We start from the raw sequence: 16,716 nt of genomic DNA on the forward strand, positions 1-16,716 counted from the left end.
TTATATTTAGCTTAAGAAAAGTAACTTGAGAAATTTATTTTTTAAAATATTTTGCTAATACCAACCAGAACATTTTCAGCATTACAAAATTGCAGGCTTCCTTCCTCCCACCTAAGTTTCCAGCAGTAGTAGTTTTAATTCTGTAAGACTTAAGAGTTAGTATCAACACATCTCTGTTAGTTTTGTAATTGACACAAGTCACATGGAATGCCCCTACCACAGAATACACTAAAAACTCTTTAGCCGCAGGCAGAAAGATACATTCCAGATACCGCTTTAACTAAGTCTAATTGAGGTTGGGTTGTTTGGTTGGCTTTTTTGCAGAGGTGGAAAAAATGAAGTTTGAATCAAAATATCTGGAACTCCTATTATAAGGAAATACTAGTCTTGAACATCAAGTTTTGCCAATTTCACTCCTCATATCACTGTTTTATCACTTACAAGACTGACTGTCAGATACTGATTTTAGATCAAAGTGACCTGTTTTTCAACTTTGTCAAAGTTCACTGTTAGACATGAGAATGTTAACGGTGCTGCTACATATACACACATGTAATCACAAATTTTAGATTTACACCAAAGCTCTGTACAGTCAAGAAACTTGATCTTCACTAGCACAAACAGATCACCTTTCTCCATCATGCATACAATCACGTCAGAAAAGCACAACAATGGTAGTCTAAGAGAAAGTATCTATACCACAGTTAAGGCAGAAAGGGAAAAAATGCACCAGGATCAGTCTGTATCAAAGCCATCTATTATTTCAGAGAAAACAAAAATCATTCTCAAGACAGCACACTTCTTACACATCCAACTAATTCGTTACTACTGCTCTTTTTGTGTATCAGAACATACCCACATCACTCAGTGCATTCATATGCCATACTAATTCTACCTTTCAGAAAAAGGAAGGCCAAGGATATTCTACTTTGTCATAGACATCACCTTTACTGTTTTTCCAAGCATGACAACTTAAGTAAAAAAAGTCAGAGCACAAAACATTTTGAAGTTTCAGCTACTGCCATTTGTGTTCCTTTGTGATAGGTCATACACTTTTTCTGAAAAAGCCTCCTCCCAAAACTTAAGTGGGCTTCAAAACACTTGACAGGAGAAAGAGCAAATCAGGAATAAGTTCAATTCTGCCTAGAATCCCCAAAGTTACAGCTACATCTGGCAAGTTTCACATCTTCCATTTAACCACTCCAAATCAGAAGCAGTTCTAGCTAATGCAAATTAAATTATTTACTCAAGCCCTGCAATACAGGGAAAATTATGTTCATAAATAGTTTATAATGCTGTCTTGGGACACAAACATATTAAAGCAGCTAAAGGTTTCCCATGCATCTGGTTTACTCGCTACCAGACAGATGAGGGCTAAAGTTGCTTGGACTTTCTGGGGATATTCTGAGAGGACAAAGTAACTGCAGAGGCAAAGTATATGCATGCACCAACTGTTTTAGCTGGGAGTCAAACACCTCAATGTTAAACAACAGTCCACAGATGCATTCTTTTCCCAATAAGGGGATACTCTAAATAGTGTTGCTTGCCAGAAATGGATTAAAAAATTGATGTAGCTATGGATGTACCCAAAACAAAGCTGTTTTCAAGTAGGGGGACTAGAATGAGTAATTCAACAGTACACATGAAAAGCTTGCATCTTTCACTGACTTATTCACTTCACAATCACTGACAAGACTGATGTACATATTTCTGCACCTGCAATTGTAAAAGCAGATAAAATATTTAATATGTAATTTACAATGTATTTTACCAGCTTGGCATTCAGGATGAACAGAATATATCAAAGTAGTTGAGTTATAGGCTTGTGGAGGCCCTGCAAAAATATTACTTCAGATATCTGCTAATTACAAAAAAAAAATCAATTTGCATTTTAGAAGTGATACAATTCCATCTACCACAAAATACAAAGAGCTGCAAAAACGTATACCATTCCAACAACAATGTATATAAGTTATTAAATAATGATCTGATTTAAAAGAATATAAATGAAGCCTTTAAGTAGGTCTTTTCTACATGCATATTATTCCTCATTAAAGAAAAATATGTAAAAAGGCCATTGGTAATTGCTTTGTTAACCACTGTAGAAAATGCCAATTCTCTGGTCACAGATGCCACTAGTTTAGCACTTAAGGTCTCTGCAGTGTTACATGTGATTATTTTTAAATACTGTTAATTCTATTACTCCATTGGTAAAGAATGCGTGACTTGGAATATGGCAGTCTTCATATTAAGAGGGCAGTGATGCACAGTTTTATAATTATCCAGAAGAACAACAACCTCCAGTGCTCTGTACTTGTGGCTCATCATCAATGATCTGTACACCTCGCCTTGCTATTCCTGACTGACTGGAACCATTGCCTCTTGCTCTTTCATCCACCTGAGCAGTTTCTATCATTCCTGTAAAGAAAGAAATGTATTAGATGACATTCCACCACATTTTTACACAAGACTTTGAGATCTCAATCTGAGTTATGCGCAGAGACAAAGTTTGGTAAGGCTGGTTCTCCTGTTTGTTATGTGGAACTAACCACTCAAGTATCACATGACAGCTGCAAGAATGTACTTAACCTTTCTAAAGCATCAAACATTCAGCAGCTCCTGCTATAGATGCCCAGATGTTCTGGAGTTAGCAGCTTCAAAAGCTAGATTTATCCCCCCATATCAAGAACATTCTGTTAAAAAAAAAAACAAAAAATCAACTACAAAATGAAAGAAACAAGCAAGTCAGGAAACTCCACCCTCTAAAAGAAAAAAATTAATCCAACCAAGTCTTGAGACATGCAGGATAAGTTTTTCTTAAGTTCTTCTATCACAGAAACACAACTGATAGGACAACTTTCCTGTGTAACATTTTAATCCCAACATACCATCTTTACCATTTGCTTAGACTGCTGTGTAAAATTTGCATCATTACAGCTTTGAGTTTATGATTTGTAATTGACAGTATTTGAGAAGATTTTGAAAGAGGTTGAAACAGAGGGCTTGAGGCAAGCAATGGTGAGACCAGTCATATGAAGTTCAATTTGGGTTACTATTTGAGCATGGTAAATGGAGCAGCAGTCAGTGCTCCAAAACACTAAAATATTTTTGAAGTAATATTGCAGGCATTCATACATCAAGCTTCCAGAGCTGTTATGGTACATGAATGGCTTGAAGTAGACTCAAATGATGTCAGTTCTTAGTGGTAGTTTACATTAAAGCTCTTCTATATGGCCTTAAAAGCATTTCTGAATTCGTTTTGTGAATGAGCTCTGTACCAACAAACTACATAATACCTACTTTTACAAAGGTCAAGAAACAGTTCTTCAATTCCTTTGTTCTGTTTAGCTGAAGTATGATAATGTTTTGCTCCAACAGATTCAGCATACCTGTCAAAAGCAGATACAGAGCTTCATTGTAGTAAAGGACTCAATCTTTCTAATCCACTTTATATGAAACAATAATCACAGGAGGTTTTATTCTGACTTCAGAGTCAATCTATACATGTTGATTTTATATAAAAAACAAGGTGTGTTTAAAATTGCTATGACTGATGCAACACACTAGACAAAAATAAGAAAATTTCATGCCTAGAAATGCATTTAAACTGCAAATGTTGACTTTAATCATGTACAACTCCAAAGCTGCAGTTTGGTCAATAAGGTTACCCTGGGACTCAGACACTTACAGAACACTTAACAACTGGCCGGCATAAACCAGCAGTGCCCAGCTGGCTGCTGTATTAACAGCATCACAAGTTTATTACTCCAGCATAACTCTGCAATGACTGTTTCTATTAATAATTGGTGTGACTTACGTTTCTGCTTCTTGCACTGAAACATGCCTCTCTTTTTCCAAGTCTATTTTGTTACCTGTTGGAAACAAGTTAATAATTCAAATTTCTATACTCCAAGATTCCCAAAAGAAAGCAGACAAGTAATCATTGCACCGCACCATTTTCTCACAAGCTGTCCCAGTAAAGACCAGGTCTTACACAAGTCTCAGTTTGGAGTACAAAGATAAGATTTGAGAATCTCCTTTCACACAAGCATTTACAGACAATGAGGATGAAGTGCTACTTCTCTAGAGAGACCAGGATAGCTAAATACCTCCATATAAGCCACCCAGTTTAGCCTTTTGCTTTCCTCCTGTAATTTACTGGCAGCTTCCCTGTGCTGCAGAGGTAATTTTTATAGAATGTCCATATCTCATGAAAGTGTTTGAATAATTAGATTAGATTTAAATCTAAAGGGAGTATTTCTGTTGCATTCCATTTACACTGAAATATCAGAGCTTTAAGACTCACTCTACCCCACAAGCACTTGTTTATGAAAACAGACAAATATCTAGACTATGCCACTGAGAACAGTAAATACTATGAGTTTGAGTATTTGAAAGAATTATAATACGCATTTGGTTAAATTACAGCCTGCAGGTGTCTGCACCATTCACTTCTGCAAGTCTATCATTAAACAGCTTATTTTTTTTGAATCAAACTCTTATCTTCCCCTATGTGATCTACTGAAACTTCTGGCTCCAATTTAACTTTAAGTATTTAATTAACAAAAGCTTTACCCCTTCACATGTACAAGCTGTTAAAGCAGTGTTTGGAAGATGCTATTAAAAGATGTTTCCAATTCAGTTATTAGAATCACATGTTAAAAAGACTTACCTACTATACATAAACAGATTTCATTTCCCAACATTTTTCTTAACTCCTTAACCCAGTTTTTTACCTGTGAAAAGAAGAGAGGTGAGTTTATTTTCACTGGCTACACTACTAGCTTAGGCTATGAGGAACTATCCTATTTCCTTCATTAGCCGTTCACTCTAAACTTGAACCAAACATGTTTAGAGCAACATAGGTGGAAAAATATTCTTTAGATAGCTACACATCTCTTGTTCAGCAGGTTTTAGTTCACAGGTGAAATTAAGAGCAAATGACTTAGGTAAAATGGCTCAATGACTCCAGAAATATAACTCACCACACTCATGTTAGCCCCACTCCAAAGAATAAGTTCACTGCATGGGCCACTTTAGGTCAGGCATGAGATCTTTTATCAACAGGCACTTACTGACAGATCACAAATGGTACTTTAAAGGTAGAGGCACCTGACCTGAGTTTTTCAGGCTAGATTATAACAGATGTTTGTTTCCTGAGAGAAGAGATGGGACAAGAGTGTCGAGTCAGCTGATGGTAAGGTATCTGTTGTCAGTCTTTGAAGTTGTATGATCACTGCATTGACTTAGGGACTGCTATTTTAAGGGAATTTGATTGGGAAGAGGCATTCCTTTCAAGAATCTAAAAATAGTTAGGCTACATGAGACAGTAGTAGTTATGCAATAACTTGTGCAAAATAGCCTTTTATCTCTTTTTCTGCAAATTTTACTAAGTAGGGCTCAGCATGAAGAGAGACAAATTGAAGTAAACTCTCAAGTCATCATAATTCTGCCAGTGGGGCAAGTGTTTTAACTGCTAGCACAACTGCTTTACTTGCCCTACACCAGACTATTTAAGAATTAAACTGTTGTGGAATTGTACCCTCACACTATTTCCATCATTGTTAACCCAAGGCTTGTCCATACAACCACAATTTCTTACTTCTCTACACAGAAGTCCCATGGGTTTTACCACAAGCAACTCAAACTGGCTTAAAAAAGAGCATCACTAGTTTTCAGCTGGAACATCCTATAGAGTGATAGCACAGATTTGACGCAGGGTTGGAAAAAACTCACTTGCTCAAACTCATCAACTAATACTGCTGTTAGATAATTAGCCATCAAATTCCAGGTTTTGATGAGGATTTGAAGTACCTATTATCACAGAGAATATAATGTTTCCACTATCTTGTATTGCACTTGCAGCATCCTCAGATCTGTGAAAAGCCATGTCACTTAATATTTTCGAGAAATTTGGTTTATACAGTAGAGAGCAGTATGGCATAGTAGCACAACAGCACCAGCTCATGCTTATAGCCTGTCACAGGTAGCTCACACATCTAATTCTCTGGTGTTCTTTGAATAACCCTGTTAGAATAGAAGTCAGCCTTCAAAAGAATAGTAATAAGGTGTATCCTTCCATTATATGGTCTAAATTTGCAAATGTCATGTATATTGCTGAAAACAGAAGATTCCCATTTACACATATCACAGATTATCCTTTAGTCAGTTTACATCTCACACAGATGTATAAAGATGTCCAGTACCTTTTGAAAAGAGTCTTCATCTGTTATATCATATACTAGAATAGCGCCATTGGAATCCCTGTAGTAGATGGGCCCCAATGCATGAAATCTTTCTTGACCAGCTGTATCCTGCATTTAAAATACACTTGTTAGCATTTAAGACAAAGCAAACAATAGTTCAAGGAACTCCAAGTACGTAACTTTATTAAGAAGTGCCTAACATTTGAGATATAGTAAGCCTAAGTATTTTTTCAGAAACACATTCTAATTAGCTAAGGGAGAAAAAAATAGGGAAGTAAACATACCCATATTGCAAGGTTTACTCTCTTCCCACCAATATTTAGCTTCTTTGTAAGAAAAGATGCCTGGAAATCAAAGCAGAACAGAGTTAAATTTTACACACCAAATGCTTCATTAGACCTCAGATTACTTGATTAATAAAAATATCTGAATCAATAAAACACACATTTTCAGATCAAAACATTCTGTAAGCCAGAAGGCTGAGTCAATACCAAGTCAGTTAGTCATTTCACTACAGTTTGCCAACAGTCTGTTCTAAATAAATTTGGCTTAAGCCAATCCTTTACTACATCTTTTTCCTGTTGTTTTGAATGATTTGGGGAGGATGAATTCTGTGGATAGAGTCTGAATTCACAGGACTAATCAGTTTAAACTGAAATCAAGGCATTTCACAGGAGTACATGCAGTTAGGTTAGGAATCAACATAACAGGATTTTTAATTTGCAGGAATTAGGCAAAGCAGTTCACTATTACTGAACTACTAGAACAAAAAAAAACCAATTTGAGTTTTATCACTAAACATTTTGGAACACTGGTATTCCACAAGTTTCCTTGTCTGTATATTTTCCTTTTTTTTGCTAAAGTGAGCCCACAACTCACCCTCATCCGTTTTTGGGGTTTGTGTTTTTGTTTGAGGTGAAAAGTCTCAGAATAAGCACACAAAATGCTTTGAATTCCACTACATTAGCTTCTGGAAACATTTTACAAGACTATGGCACATTGCAATGTTAGTCTAACTTCAGTAACTTGAGTAGATCTGGTTTTCTCCAAGCTTGCATGATCCACATTTTCAAATGCACCTCTGTTACCAAGTCTACAATTCAATGGCTAAAAAGGGATAAAATTTAAGTTTAATGGACCAGAAGAAGGTCTGAAGGCATTGTTGCATTAGGAACCCATTTCCCCCATTCTGAAGACTAGCAGTAACATGTTAACATCAGACAATTCAGTTGCCAAGGGTTAACTTTTGTTTTCTCCCTTAAGTTATATTCAGTTTTCCTTTCAGTTTCACTTCAGCTTGCACTGGGTTCCAACAGGTGCTAGGTGCTATTTTGCAATACATCCATCACAGGTTATTTTAGGCTGGATTGTAGCAGCTCAGCAGGAGTTCTCCTTACAAGCACTGACCAGCCATAGAACCAAGACTCACACATGTGGAAAGTGCAGTGGGTCAGATAAGCTGCTGGAACCACTTGCTGCTTGACTACACAAGTGACCTGTACATACGCACAAGACCATAACAGTTCAACTTAACACCAACCTAAACTGCTCTCAAAGTGTCTCTCACTCAGCTGCTACAGCAGCTCCTGCTCTTCAGCTACTTTCCTAATATCAACTCTGGCATTTCCCTGACCTAAGGAGAGATGATTAAAAAACCCCTTTTCGTCAGTAAGTTGTACCTTCCCCCAAAGCTTTCCACAAAGTCTGATGAATGGAACAGAGAGAACAGACCAGAAGAAAAACACTCACTTTCCAAGAGCAGACAGCAAAGAACTCATTACTACAACCACTGTGTTCAAATAACTAAAACATTAACATGACCCCTTCAGTCTACAGGTAAGGGGACACAAGTCAAAAGTCTGGAAAAAGTTCTAGAAAGCATGTTTGAATGGGTTTTATCTTCTAGCCAACCTGTAAACAAACAGCCAAACAGCAGAGTAGCAAATCTTTAGACATCAGAAAAGATTTAATTCTATAATCAAAAACTCTACAGAAAGTAGCTGCTGGCTTTCAGCTAGCTGTCCTTGAGGATTATCTGATCAGTACCAAGTCACCATAACTGATCATGCTACACCACATTTTAAAAGCTTAGAGGTGACTTCAGTAGTTTTAATTCACCAACAATTGGGCCATATGGAGAGAAGATGTGGTTGGGCACAATGAATCAAAGCTTACCTGACAATATTTTATTGATCTGCTGTACTACAGTACTCAATATTCTATTGCAAATTTCAAAGGAAAAGCTCTTCTGAACACTGTTTGCTTTTGTCACAACATCAACCATCCAAATCTGCTTAGATGACACCAGTTTCACATATGGGATTTAGAATCATATTTCTGAATCAAAAGGCAGAAAAATCGTTCACAGAAACAGGATTTATATTTAAAACTACAGAGAATTCACTAACTATAAAGTTATATCATCATAGCTTTAGACACTGACCCAATTAATAGCATGTGTATTTCCTATCTGACAGAGCAAACACTAAAGCAGGTTTATCTGCATAGCTGTTTTGCTTCAGTATCACCCATTCTACAGTTTTTATACCTGTAGTACCTATACTACTGTCTTTTTTCACTAAGAGTAGAATATTCCATTTTCTATGACCCAGTACTAGAAGACACCTACATTCAAGTAAGGCTTTTTACTATCTCCTGCAGAAATGTCCCTAACCACAGCAGACTGTGGCAAGGTATTTAGCATTAGGCTACTGTACTTGCTCTCAGTATTAAAACTTGATAAATTTGTACTGATTTTTAGTCTATCTAAAGTCTTGGGCCTGTAGTCAAAAAAGGAGAGACAGTATCCCATAGCAGGTACCCCGATTACAAGCAGGCTTGTCTGATAACAAGTCTGGAACCTGGTACTTGAAGCAGTCATGGTCAGTAATGAGCAGAAAGCTTTGCAAACATGCTGCAAGAAATCAGCAGTACAGTATTACAGATTAAATGCTTCATTCTTCTTCATTGTCATCATGTATTTGAAGAATAGTTAGCAGGCTCTGCTCTTGAATTAATAGGTATGGGTAAGTTTGGTGCGTTTACCATCAGTAAAATGCATTTTACTTACACAGTGGCAAACACAGTAAACACAAATCAATGAATATCCACCTTGTGACACACACACATGTCCACCCCCTTCACCCATTCTAAGGTTAGTGAGCACAAAACCCAACAACCAACCACAAAAAACAAACCAAAACCCCAAACCAAAACCAAAACAACAACAACAACACCAAACCAAAACACAACACCCACCCACCCCCACCCCCACGTGAACAGCAGGACTACACAGCAGCTTTTAGAAATTTGGGGGAACCCAACATGTAAGGAAGAGTCTTAACTTCTATTTTGAGATAGTTTAGGGAAAAAATCAGTTGCCAAGATTCCAAAGTTTGCCAAGTTTCAAAGTCAAAGCCTTTGAAATCATAACAGTATACACAGTGTTAGGTAATTACACATTGAAAAGGACTCAACATTTTCTCTAATCTCCCAAAAATGCACCAAATTGAGTACTGCAGTATTAAGTCTGAGTTGTGACTCTACTTAAAATCAGTAACTCCTTTCCATATTATTTTAATTACTGTGACAATTCATTTTTGCTAGGACTTTGAAAAACTCATGGATATACAAGCCCACAGTTAATTCAAAGATAAGTAATTTCAAACAGCTCTTTGAAGTAGGCTACTAACTTAGGTATTTTGACTTGAGTGTCTTATGACTGGTTTGAAGAATACTTGGGCACTTAGAAGAACAAGGATAGTGCAACTATAAGAGCTAAAATTCCAACCTAGGGGCCTGTAGGAAACTTTTCTTTCTTTTAATTCTTACTTCTAAGAGCTCAGTTTCACACGTCCACCAAATCCTGCTGGGAGCTGACAAAGAGGCTTGAGTAGAAAGAACACAAGGAAGACTCAGCCAGAAGAGTCTCCTGAAAGTCACTGAAAAAAAGCAGGTGTATGTTACCCGCCCTTGACTGTTTTATGTTCAACAGAAGCAGGGCAGGCTTACAAACACTGAACATAGCACTGAACTTCCTTGCTTTGTCTTGCACCCATCCCCATCTATCCTGAAAGCAAACACCGCTCTTCCAGGTTATGCAAGTCCAGCAATGCAATCAGGATCTCTGTAGTATGATCAGAACCACATGAGCAGATCTCTTGGGTGGGATATTTTGCAGCCCCCCACACATCTGAGAGATCAGCACTTAGAAGTTGTATTTATCTTGAGTAATGAACTAATATAAAGCATCTACCTGATTAAGAGTTTGACAGTAGGTTTATCATTGCAGTAATTCCAGCACAGTTCACTTCACATCAAGTTATAGCTTAGAATTATTTTATCAGTATGAGAGCACTGACCTCAATATTTCAAACAATGGGAACCAAATCTAACTGTCCTATCAGGTCTGACAACAGGTTATGGATTGTACCCATTGCCTGCAAAAATCCTTACCTCTCCTGCATCAGCTTTTCCACATTGTTCTACCTGGATGTTTTCTTATGTGAATCAGCAGCTACCTTAATTTTCATCTGCAGGTCATCAGTATGTCAAGTACATGACTTGCTGTTCACACAACTACATCAACATGTTCCAGCAGCCTCCAAAATCAAAGGAAGTTCCCTGTGACTCCAGCTAGCATTTGGAGATGGGGGTTGGGAAGAGAAGAGAAATTGCTCCCTTTTAGTGAAAGTCTTCTGTTGCTAGCACAAAACTTTCCTATTTGAGCATACAAAGAATAATTTCACAGCAGAATAACTCCACTAAGTGAAGTTTCCAGAAGGCTCCAGTCCCACTACCCTTTTTGTTGCAAGTATATTGGAATAATGCACTATGCAACACTTTCCTTTTTTGAGTCAGAGAATATTGTGGATGGAGACCCTCTTGCCTCAGTATCTAGTCACCTTTCCATGATTCATCACTGTCACTCGTTTGCTGGAGCAGGAGCAAAGGATTTATCTAATTTTGGGTTTATTGGAACAAAAGCAATTTGGTGCAATACTCTGAACTGTTTCCGTGAAACAAAGCAACCTTATCAGACTAAGCCTTTAATCTTAAAAAAAAACACAAATGAAGGATGCTTTGCAAATGTGATATTTCATTGCTTAATCAGATAACCAAGTTTCTCTTATTTTTAAGGGATGTTTTCATAGCAGAAGGACTTACTTAACTTTGTTCTAGAACTGTAAGATATATGGAAAGAATAATACAGATAATACTTCACAAGTGCACATGATCCATGGTTAAGATTTAACAGCAACTGACACATTTTATGATGGATGTGTTAACAGAAAAGCAAATGACTTGAGAAACAATGTGCAGTCCGTTAAAAGACACAGGTAGCAACCAGAAACCCAATTACAGCAGAGAAACAAAACCTCAGTATGAAGATGAGCATATGCTTCCACTCCTCTATACACCCCACTCCACACAGTCAAAGTCAAAAGCTCTTGAGCCACAGTATCTACAGCTATTTTCCTATCAGCATTTTGGAGCTTTTTAAAGGTCCATTTTATGACATTTGTGACCCAAGTCTTTATTCCAACCTATTTTTTGCTTATAATTTAAGGTTTTCCACTACAGATTTAAAGAACAAATCTCCAAACAACAAATACAATTTATATCACGTAACAATCTACTCAGCCCTTCTCTTTTTACATGGGATATGAGATTCAGCTACACATCATCATTTTGGATACACTTTAAACAACTGTTTGCTCACTGCTACACTTCAGCTACACCTCTGACACCTAGAAGTTATTAGTCATATCTGTAGCACCCCAAATATCCTCTGTGGCATCAGTGCTTGCCTTAAATACCACACCATGCCTAGGAAACCTACCAACAGCCAAAAGCCAGGTATGAACACAGGGTAACAGACTTCGAAACAACCTTTTTAGCTTTTCATAGGATAACTGGAGCAACATTATCTGTTTAGGAAACATTCACTGTATTGTTTCTAGTGCATCTATAACGCTTCTTTGGTTTTAAGGGAAATTTTCACTATTAAATACTTCTGAGATACCCAATTTAGGAATTTTACCCTAAATGCACAGGAATAGCACATAACTACCGTAGAGCTTTTTTTTTGGCATCACTTACTATTTCTTCTGGACTTTAAGAACCTAAAAAGTAGTTCAAAATCCACCAGTGGCCCAGCAAGTGGAAGGGTTTGTTTCTTTATTTAAAAATGAAAGTATTAAAAGCAATATACATTAAAACCCACATTTTCATATACATGCTCACAACTGCTAAGAAAGATGCTGTGCAACTGGTGTAACTGCAAATAAAACGGTTAAGCAAAGTGCTGTCCATCACTAGTAGGTCATGCAAAAACATTGCTTTGAACCAGACACTCTCACATTTCATAAACAAAACATCACTTTGTAGTTCTTTATAAATTAGCAGACAGTACTAATGACAATCCAGTCAAAATTCAGGGAGCTATCACGACAGGCAAGTAAGCCTTAAGAATCTCTTCTGTTTTTAAATTGTAAGCCTTAATCTCATAAAGCATTTTATGAAAGCTTTTTTCAGGAAGTGGCAGCTTTTACGTAGCTCCAGTGTTAGGATTTGGGAACACGGGGAAGACTATGATTTAGAGACGTGCAGCACGTACGAAACACTTAGTCATCAGTCCACTAAGAGTGATTACAATAACAAAATTACTTTCGCGTCCTACTTCCCAGGACTCACATGAAGACAATCATATACATAACTGGAAAATACTGGGCAGTTAACATGCAGAGTAGAAATGAGGCCTTAAAGTATTGAAAGCTTAGATTTGAGGCGTGAAAAGAACCAGAAAACTGGCTTCTAGAGAACTCGGCAGGGGACAGCCACCATGAGCGAATGGCGATGGTCACTCCGGCTTCTGCTAAGCTGTAAACAAGGCAGGGGCCAGCAGTCCCGAGAGGTGCGCGGAGTGAGGGGAGCACAAGGACGGGAAGCCCCTCGCTCAAGTGCACCCCCCACTCGCCCCGGCCCGGCCGCCCCGGGAGGCGCCCCCGCCCCCCCCCGCCCCGCACCTGCAGGGTGGTGATGTGCTTGTCGTTGAACTTGTTCTCGCAGTAGCGCAGCACCAGCGAGGTTTTCCCCACACAGCCCTCCCCGAGCAGCACCACCTTGAAGGAGAAGCTGCGGCCCCCGGCCGCCGCGCCGGCCCCCGCCGCCATCCGCGTCCCGCCGCCGAGCCGCGCCTCACATCAACGGGCCGCGCCGGGCGCCCCCGGGAGAGCGGGAGGGGGACTGGGCAGGACGGAAAGGAAGCGCCGAGGCCGCGGGGATGGAGGCGAGGAAGAGACACAACAGCCAAACCTGCCCCACGGCCCCGGCCCCGCTGCCCCTAATGGCGGCTTCTTCCTCCTACGTCACGCGCCCCTCGGTCACGCGCTGCCCCCGCCGCCAATGGGAGGGGGGGACGCGGCGCGGCGCGAGGCCCCGCCCAGCAGCACCGGACGGGCGGGGGAGCGGCGGCCGCGGGGCCCGCGAGGGGGCGGGGCCTCTGAGGGGCAGTGCGGGGGCGGGGCCTGAACTATTCAAGGCAGTGTGGGCGGGGCCTGGGGCGGGGCCGTGACGGCTCCTCCTCCTCGGCAAGGAAATCCCGCTCGGGCTCTGCACTCGGGTGTGGATTTAAAGGTTTTGTTAAGGCTCTCCAGTGCAACGGACGTACCTACAACGCCGCCAGCAAACGGGTTATAAACATCCGGGCACGGATTTTATTCCAACTACCTGAAGGGAAGTTCTAGCCAGGTGGGGGTTGGTCTCTTCTCCCAGGCACTCAGCAATAGGACAAGGGGGCACGGGCTCAAGCTCTGCCAGGGGAAATTTAAGTTGGATATCAGAAAAGAATTCTTTACAGAGAGAGTAATCAGGCCTGCCCAGAGAGGTGGTGGATTCATCATCCCTGGAGGTTTTTAAACTGAGATTGGCCTTAGCACTGAGTGCCATGATCAGTAAACAGACCGGAGATGGACGAAGGGTTGGACTTGATGATCTCGGAGGTCTTTTCCAAACCAATCGATTCTATGATTCTATGATTCAAAGGCCCCCTTCGTGTGAGTGATGTTACACTGGTCTCTAAATGTTTGCAAAATAAAAGTCCATAATAAAGCACTTTAAAACAGATATGGGAGCAAGTAAGGAAAAAGGTACAAGAGAAACGTTCTCCTATGGAGTTCTTTGCCTGTGGGGGATCCAGTGGTGCCTTGCACACAAGAACTGGATAAGTGCCTTGTACAACTGGGCATCATTTCGCAATTAAAAGCAATCCCCACAAACCAATCTAAAAGACTGCAGCACAACCTCTCTAGTGATCATTTAGTGGTAAGAAAAGTAATGCTTTTGAAAAGGCTCCATAGTGCAATTTCCTTTTTTTCTTTGTCAGATAGGATTAATGCTCTGCTGTATGAGAAAGAATAGAGGGAAGAACAGGGAATGCGTCCAGGAGAACAAAGATCAGATTTCCTGCAGCAAGAAGCATTATATTCACACAAAAATTGGAATGTTTTTATTTTCTCCAGATGTAAATAAAGTGAACCTTTTTAGTAAATTAAGGAAATGGGACCAAATACATATCAATGCAGACACAATCTTCAGGCATGTCTTTTCCTTAAATAAATTTCCAGTTTTGTTAGCATGTAAGTGCTTTCAGCAAGTGACTATAAAAATACTGTCTTGCTGGAAAGTGATGTTTGCCTCGTTCAGTCATGCCTTCGTGTACAGGCATAAAACTGACTGACATGTTAGTTATTCTTTCAGGCTGAATCGCAGAAGGAGGCAAAACGGAGTTTGGATTAAGGTTGCCAGAGACAATAGAAATCAATGGTTGTGAACACAAGCTGCTTCCAGCAGATCAAGGCTTTCCTGGATAAATGCTGGCAAATGCATCTGCTGAGACACAGGGGGCTGTGTGGAGAGCTATATTCAAAAATCTTCCTGTTCTTACAGCTTTTTAGTATTTTCAACAAAACCAAGTTCTATGTACATTCTTTATAAATACATGGGATAAAAGTGAAAATACACGATTTGTATTTTTCAGTTCTTCTTTGTATGGAAGTGGTTCATGTATCTGTTACATCTTACTCATTGAAAGGGTACTTTCTGCATGGTGATCTTTCATCAATCCAAACTGTATTACTACACTGAACACTTCAGAAGAAACAGAGGCTATCTTCCAGTGAGAAAGAGCTCAAACTTTAGAAAGGGCCGCACGAGAGACACCCTGTATGAAGCCCATGTGCTGAATGCACCTGACAGCACAACTGTGAGCATTGTTTTTCTAACTGAGCACACAGCAAAGCATAAGACAGCAACTGAAGCTCAGTTCACCTGACTGTTTCTCCAAGAATGCTCTGCTGTGGTGCAGAGGCAAACAAGTCATTTCCCACTGACAGTAGGCTGCTGCAAGTAACTACGGTATTCCGCCATTTCTGTTCTCCTCTTTCTCCTCTGGAACCTGTGATTACTGACTTTGTTGTATGAAAAGTCCTGTAATTTCAATAACTTCGGCCACCAGTACTAAATGAAATTAAAAGGCAGGTCTGGCTGAGAATAGAAAATTCTGTCAGAGCTACCTGAAGTGTCATATTTCACTGGAGTCTGATACATGACTTTGTAAAATTTGCAGGTTTAAATATCTGTGACAGATACCAAGTTATTTTAATTGTGTTAACTTAAGTTGGGAACTGTTTCTTTTGTTTCAGTGCATTTGAGAAGAGAATGGCTCTTTAATTTAGCATGTGTCCCCTTTTTACACAGCTTCCTAAAAATACTTTTACAAATGTGCTGTGCTAACTGTGTTGCTGATTACATCTGCATGAAAAATGCCTTTCAAGACATATTTTATATTTCACAAAGATACTACAATACTCTGCATGTTATTAAACCAAAAGAAACTGCAGAACTGTATTCATTGCCATGACCTTTTATCATTCTTGGTAATAAGAGTTGGACTCGATGACCCTTGTGGGTCTCTTCCAACTTAAGAATACTCTGTGATTCTGTGATTCTGTGATTTTACTCAAGTCTTTTACATCACAGGTGGTGTCACCTCTGAAAGTGAAAATGATGTGCTACTTCAGCCTGTATTATTACATCTCCTTATAAAAATATTAATGTGTTAATTCCACTGTGAACTTAAGTGTGTGCAGTAGCTGTCAGAGGAGATACTCTACCTGATCAAACCTAGAACAGCATAAGCAACACCTCCCATGCCATGGACAACACACAACTGATTTCTGGGATAATTATGAATCTCCTGTAAATTATAAAGGTAGCAGTTGATTTGCAGATAGTGTCAGTCTTATATTTCCATTTTTTCCCTTCGAGAACATTTTTCAGCATAATTTGTCATACTTGTAGTAAAGTGCTCTGATTTTATCAGATTTACTTGGAAAAGAAATACAGTACAAAATCTCTGCCAAATAATGTACAGTTGTATAAGACCAATGTCCATAAGAGCACAAGATGTCCAAAAAAGCAAGAAATCAAAACAAGGGAAAAACCTCAA

At 39.3% G+C, this 16,716-nt stretch overlaps 1 protein-coding gene across 1 annotated transcript; it reads right to left on the bottom strand.

Annotated features, from left to right (window-relative positions):
• Window positions 1–735: 735 nt before the first annotated feature.
• Window positions 736–13,594, bottom strand: RAB21 (RAB21, member RAS oncogene family). Its single transcript, XM_071552212.1, has 7 exons — window positions 13,235–13,594; window positions 6,491–6,550; window positions 6,207–6,314; window positions 4,673–4,736; window positions 3,818–3,872; window positions 3,301–3,389; window positions 736–2,418 (listed from the first exon to the last, which is right to left on the bottom strand). The coding sequence occupies exons 1-7, from the start codon at window positions 13,379–13,381 to the stop codon at window positions 2,279–2,281; spliced, it is 663 nt and encodes a 220-aa protein (XP_071408313.1). The 5' UTR covers window positions 13,382–13,594; the 3' UTR covers window positions 736–2,278.
• Between the last annotated feature and the right edge of the window lie 3,122 nt (window positions 13,595–16,716).

Source organism: Pithys albifrons, chromosome 3 (genome assembly GCF_047495875.1).
Source record: "Pithys albifrons albifrons isolate INPA30051 chromosome 3, PitAlb_v1, whole genome shotgun sequence".
NCBI classification, from domain to species: domain Eukaryota; kingdom Metazoa; phylum Chordata; class Aves; order Passeriformes; family Thamnophilidae; genus Pithys; species Pithys albifrons.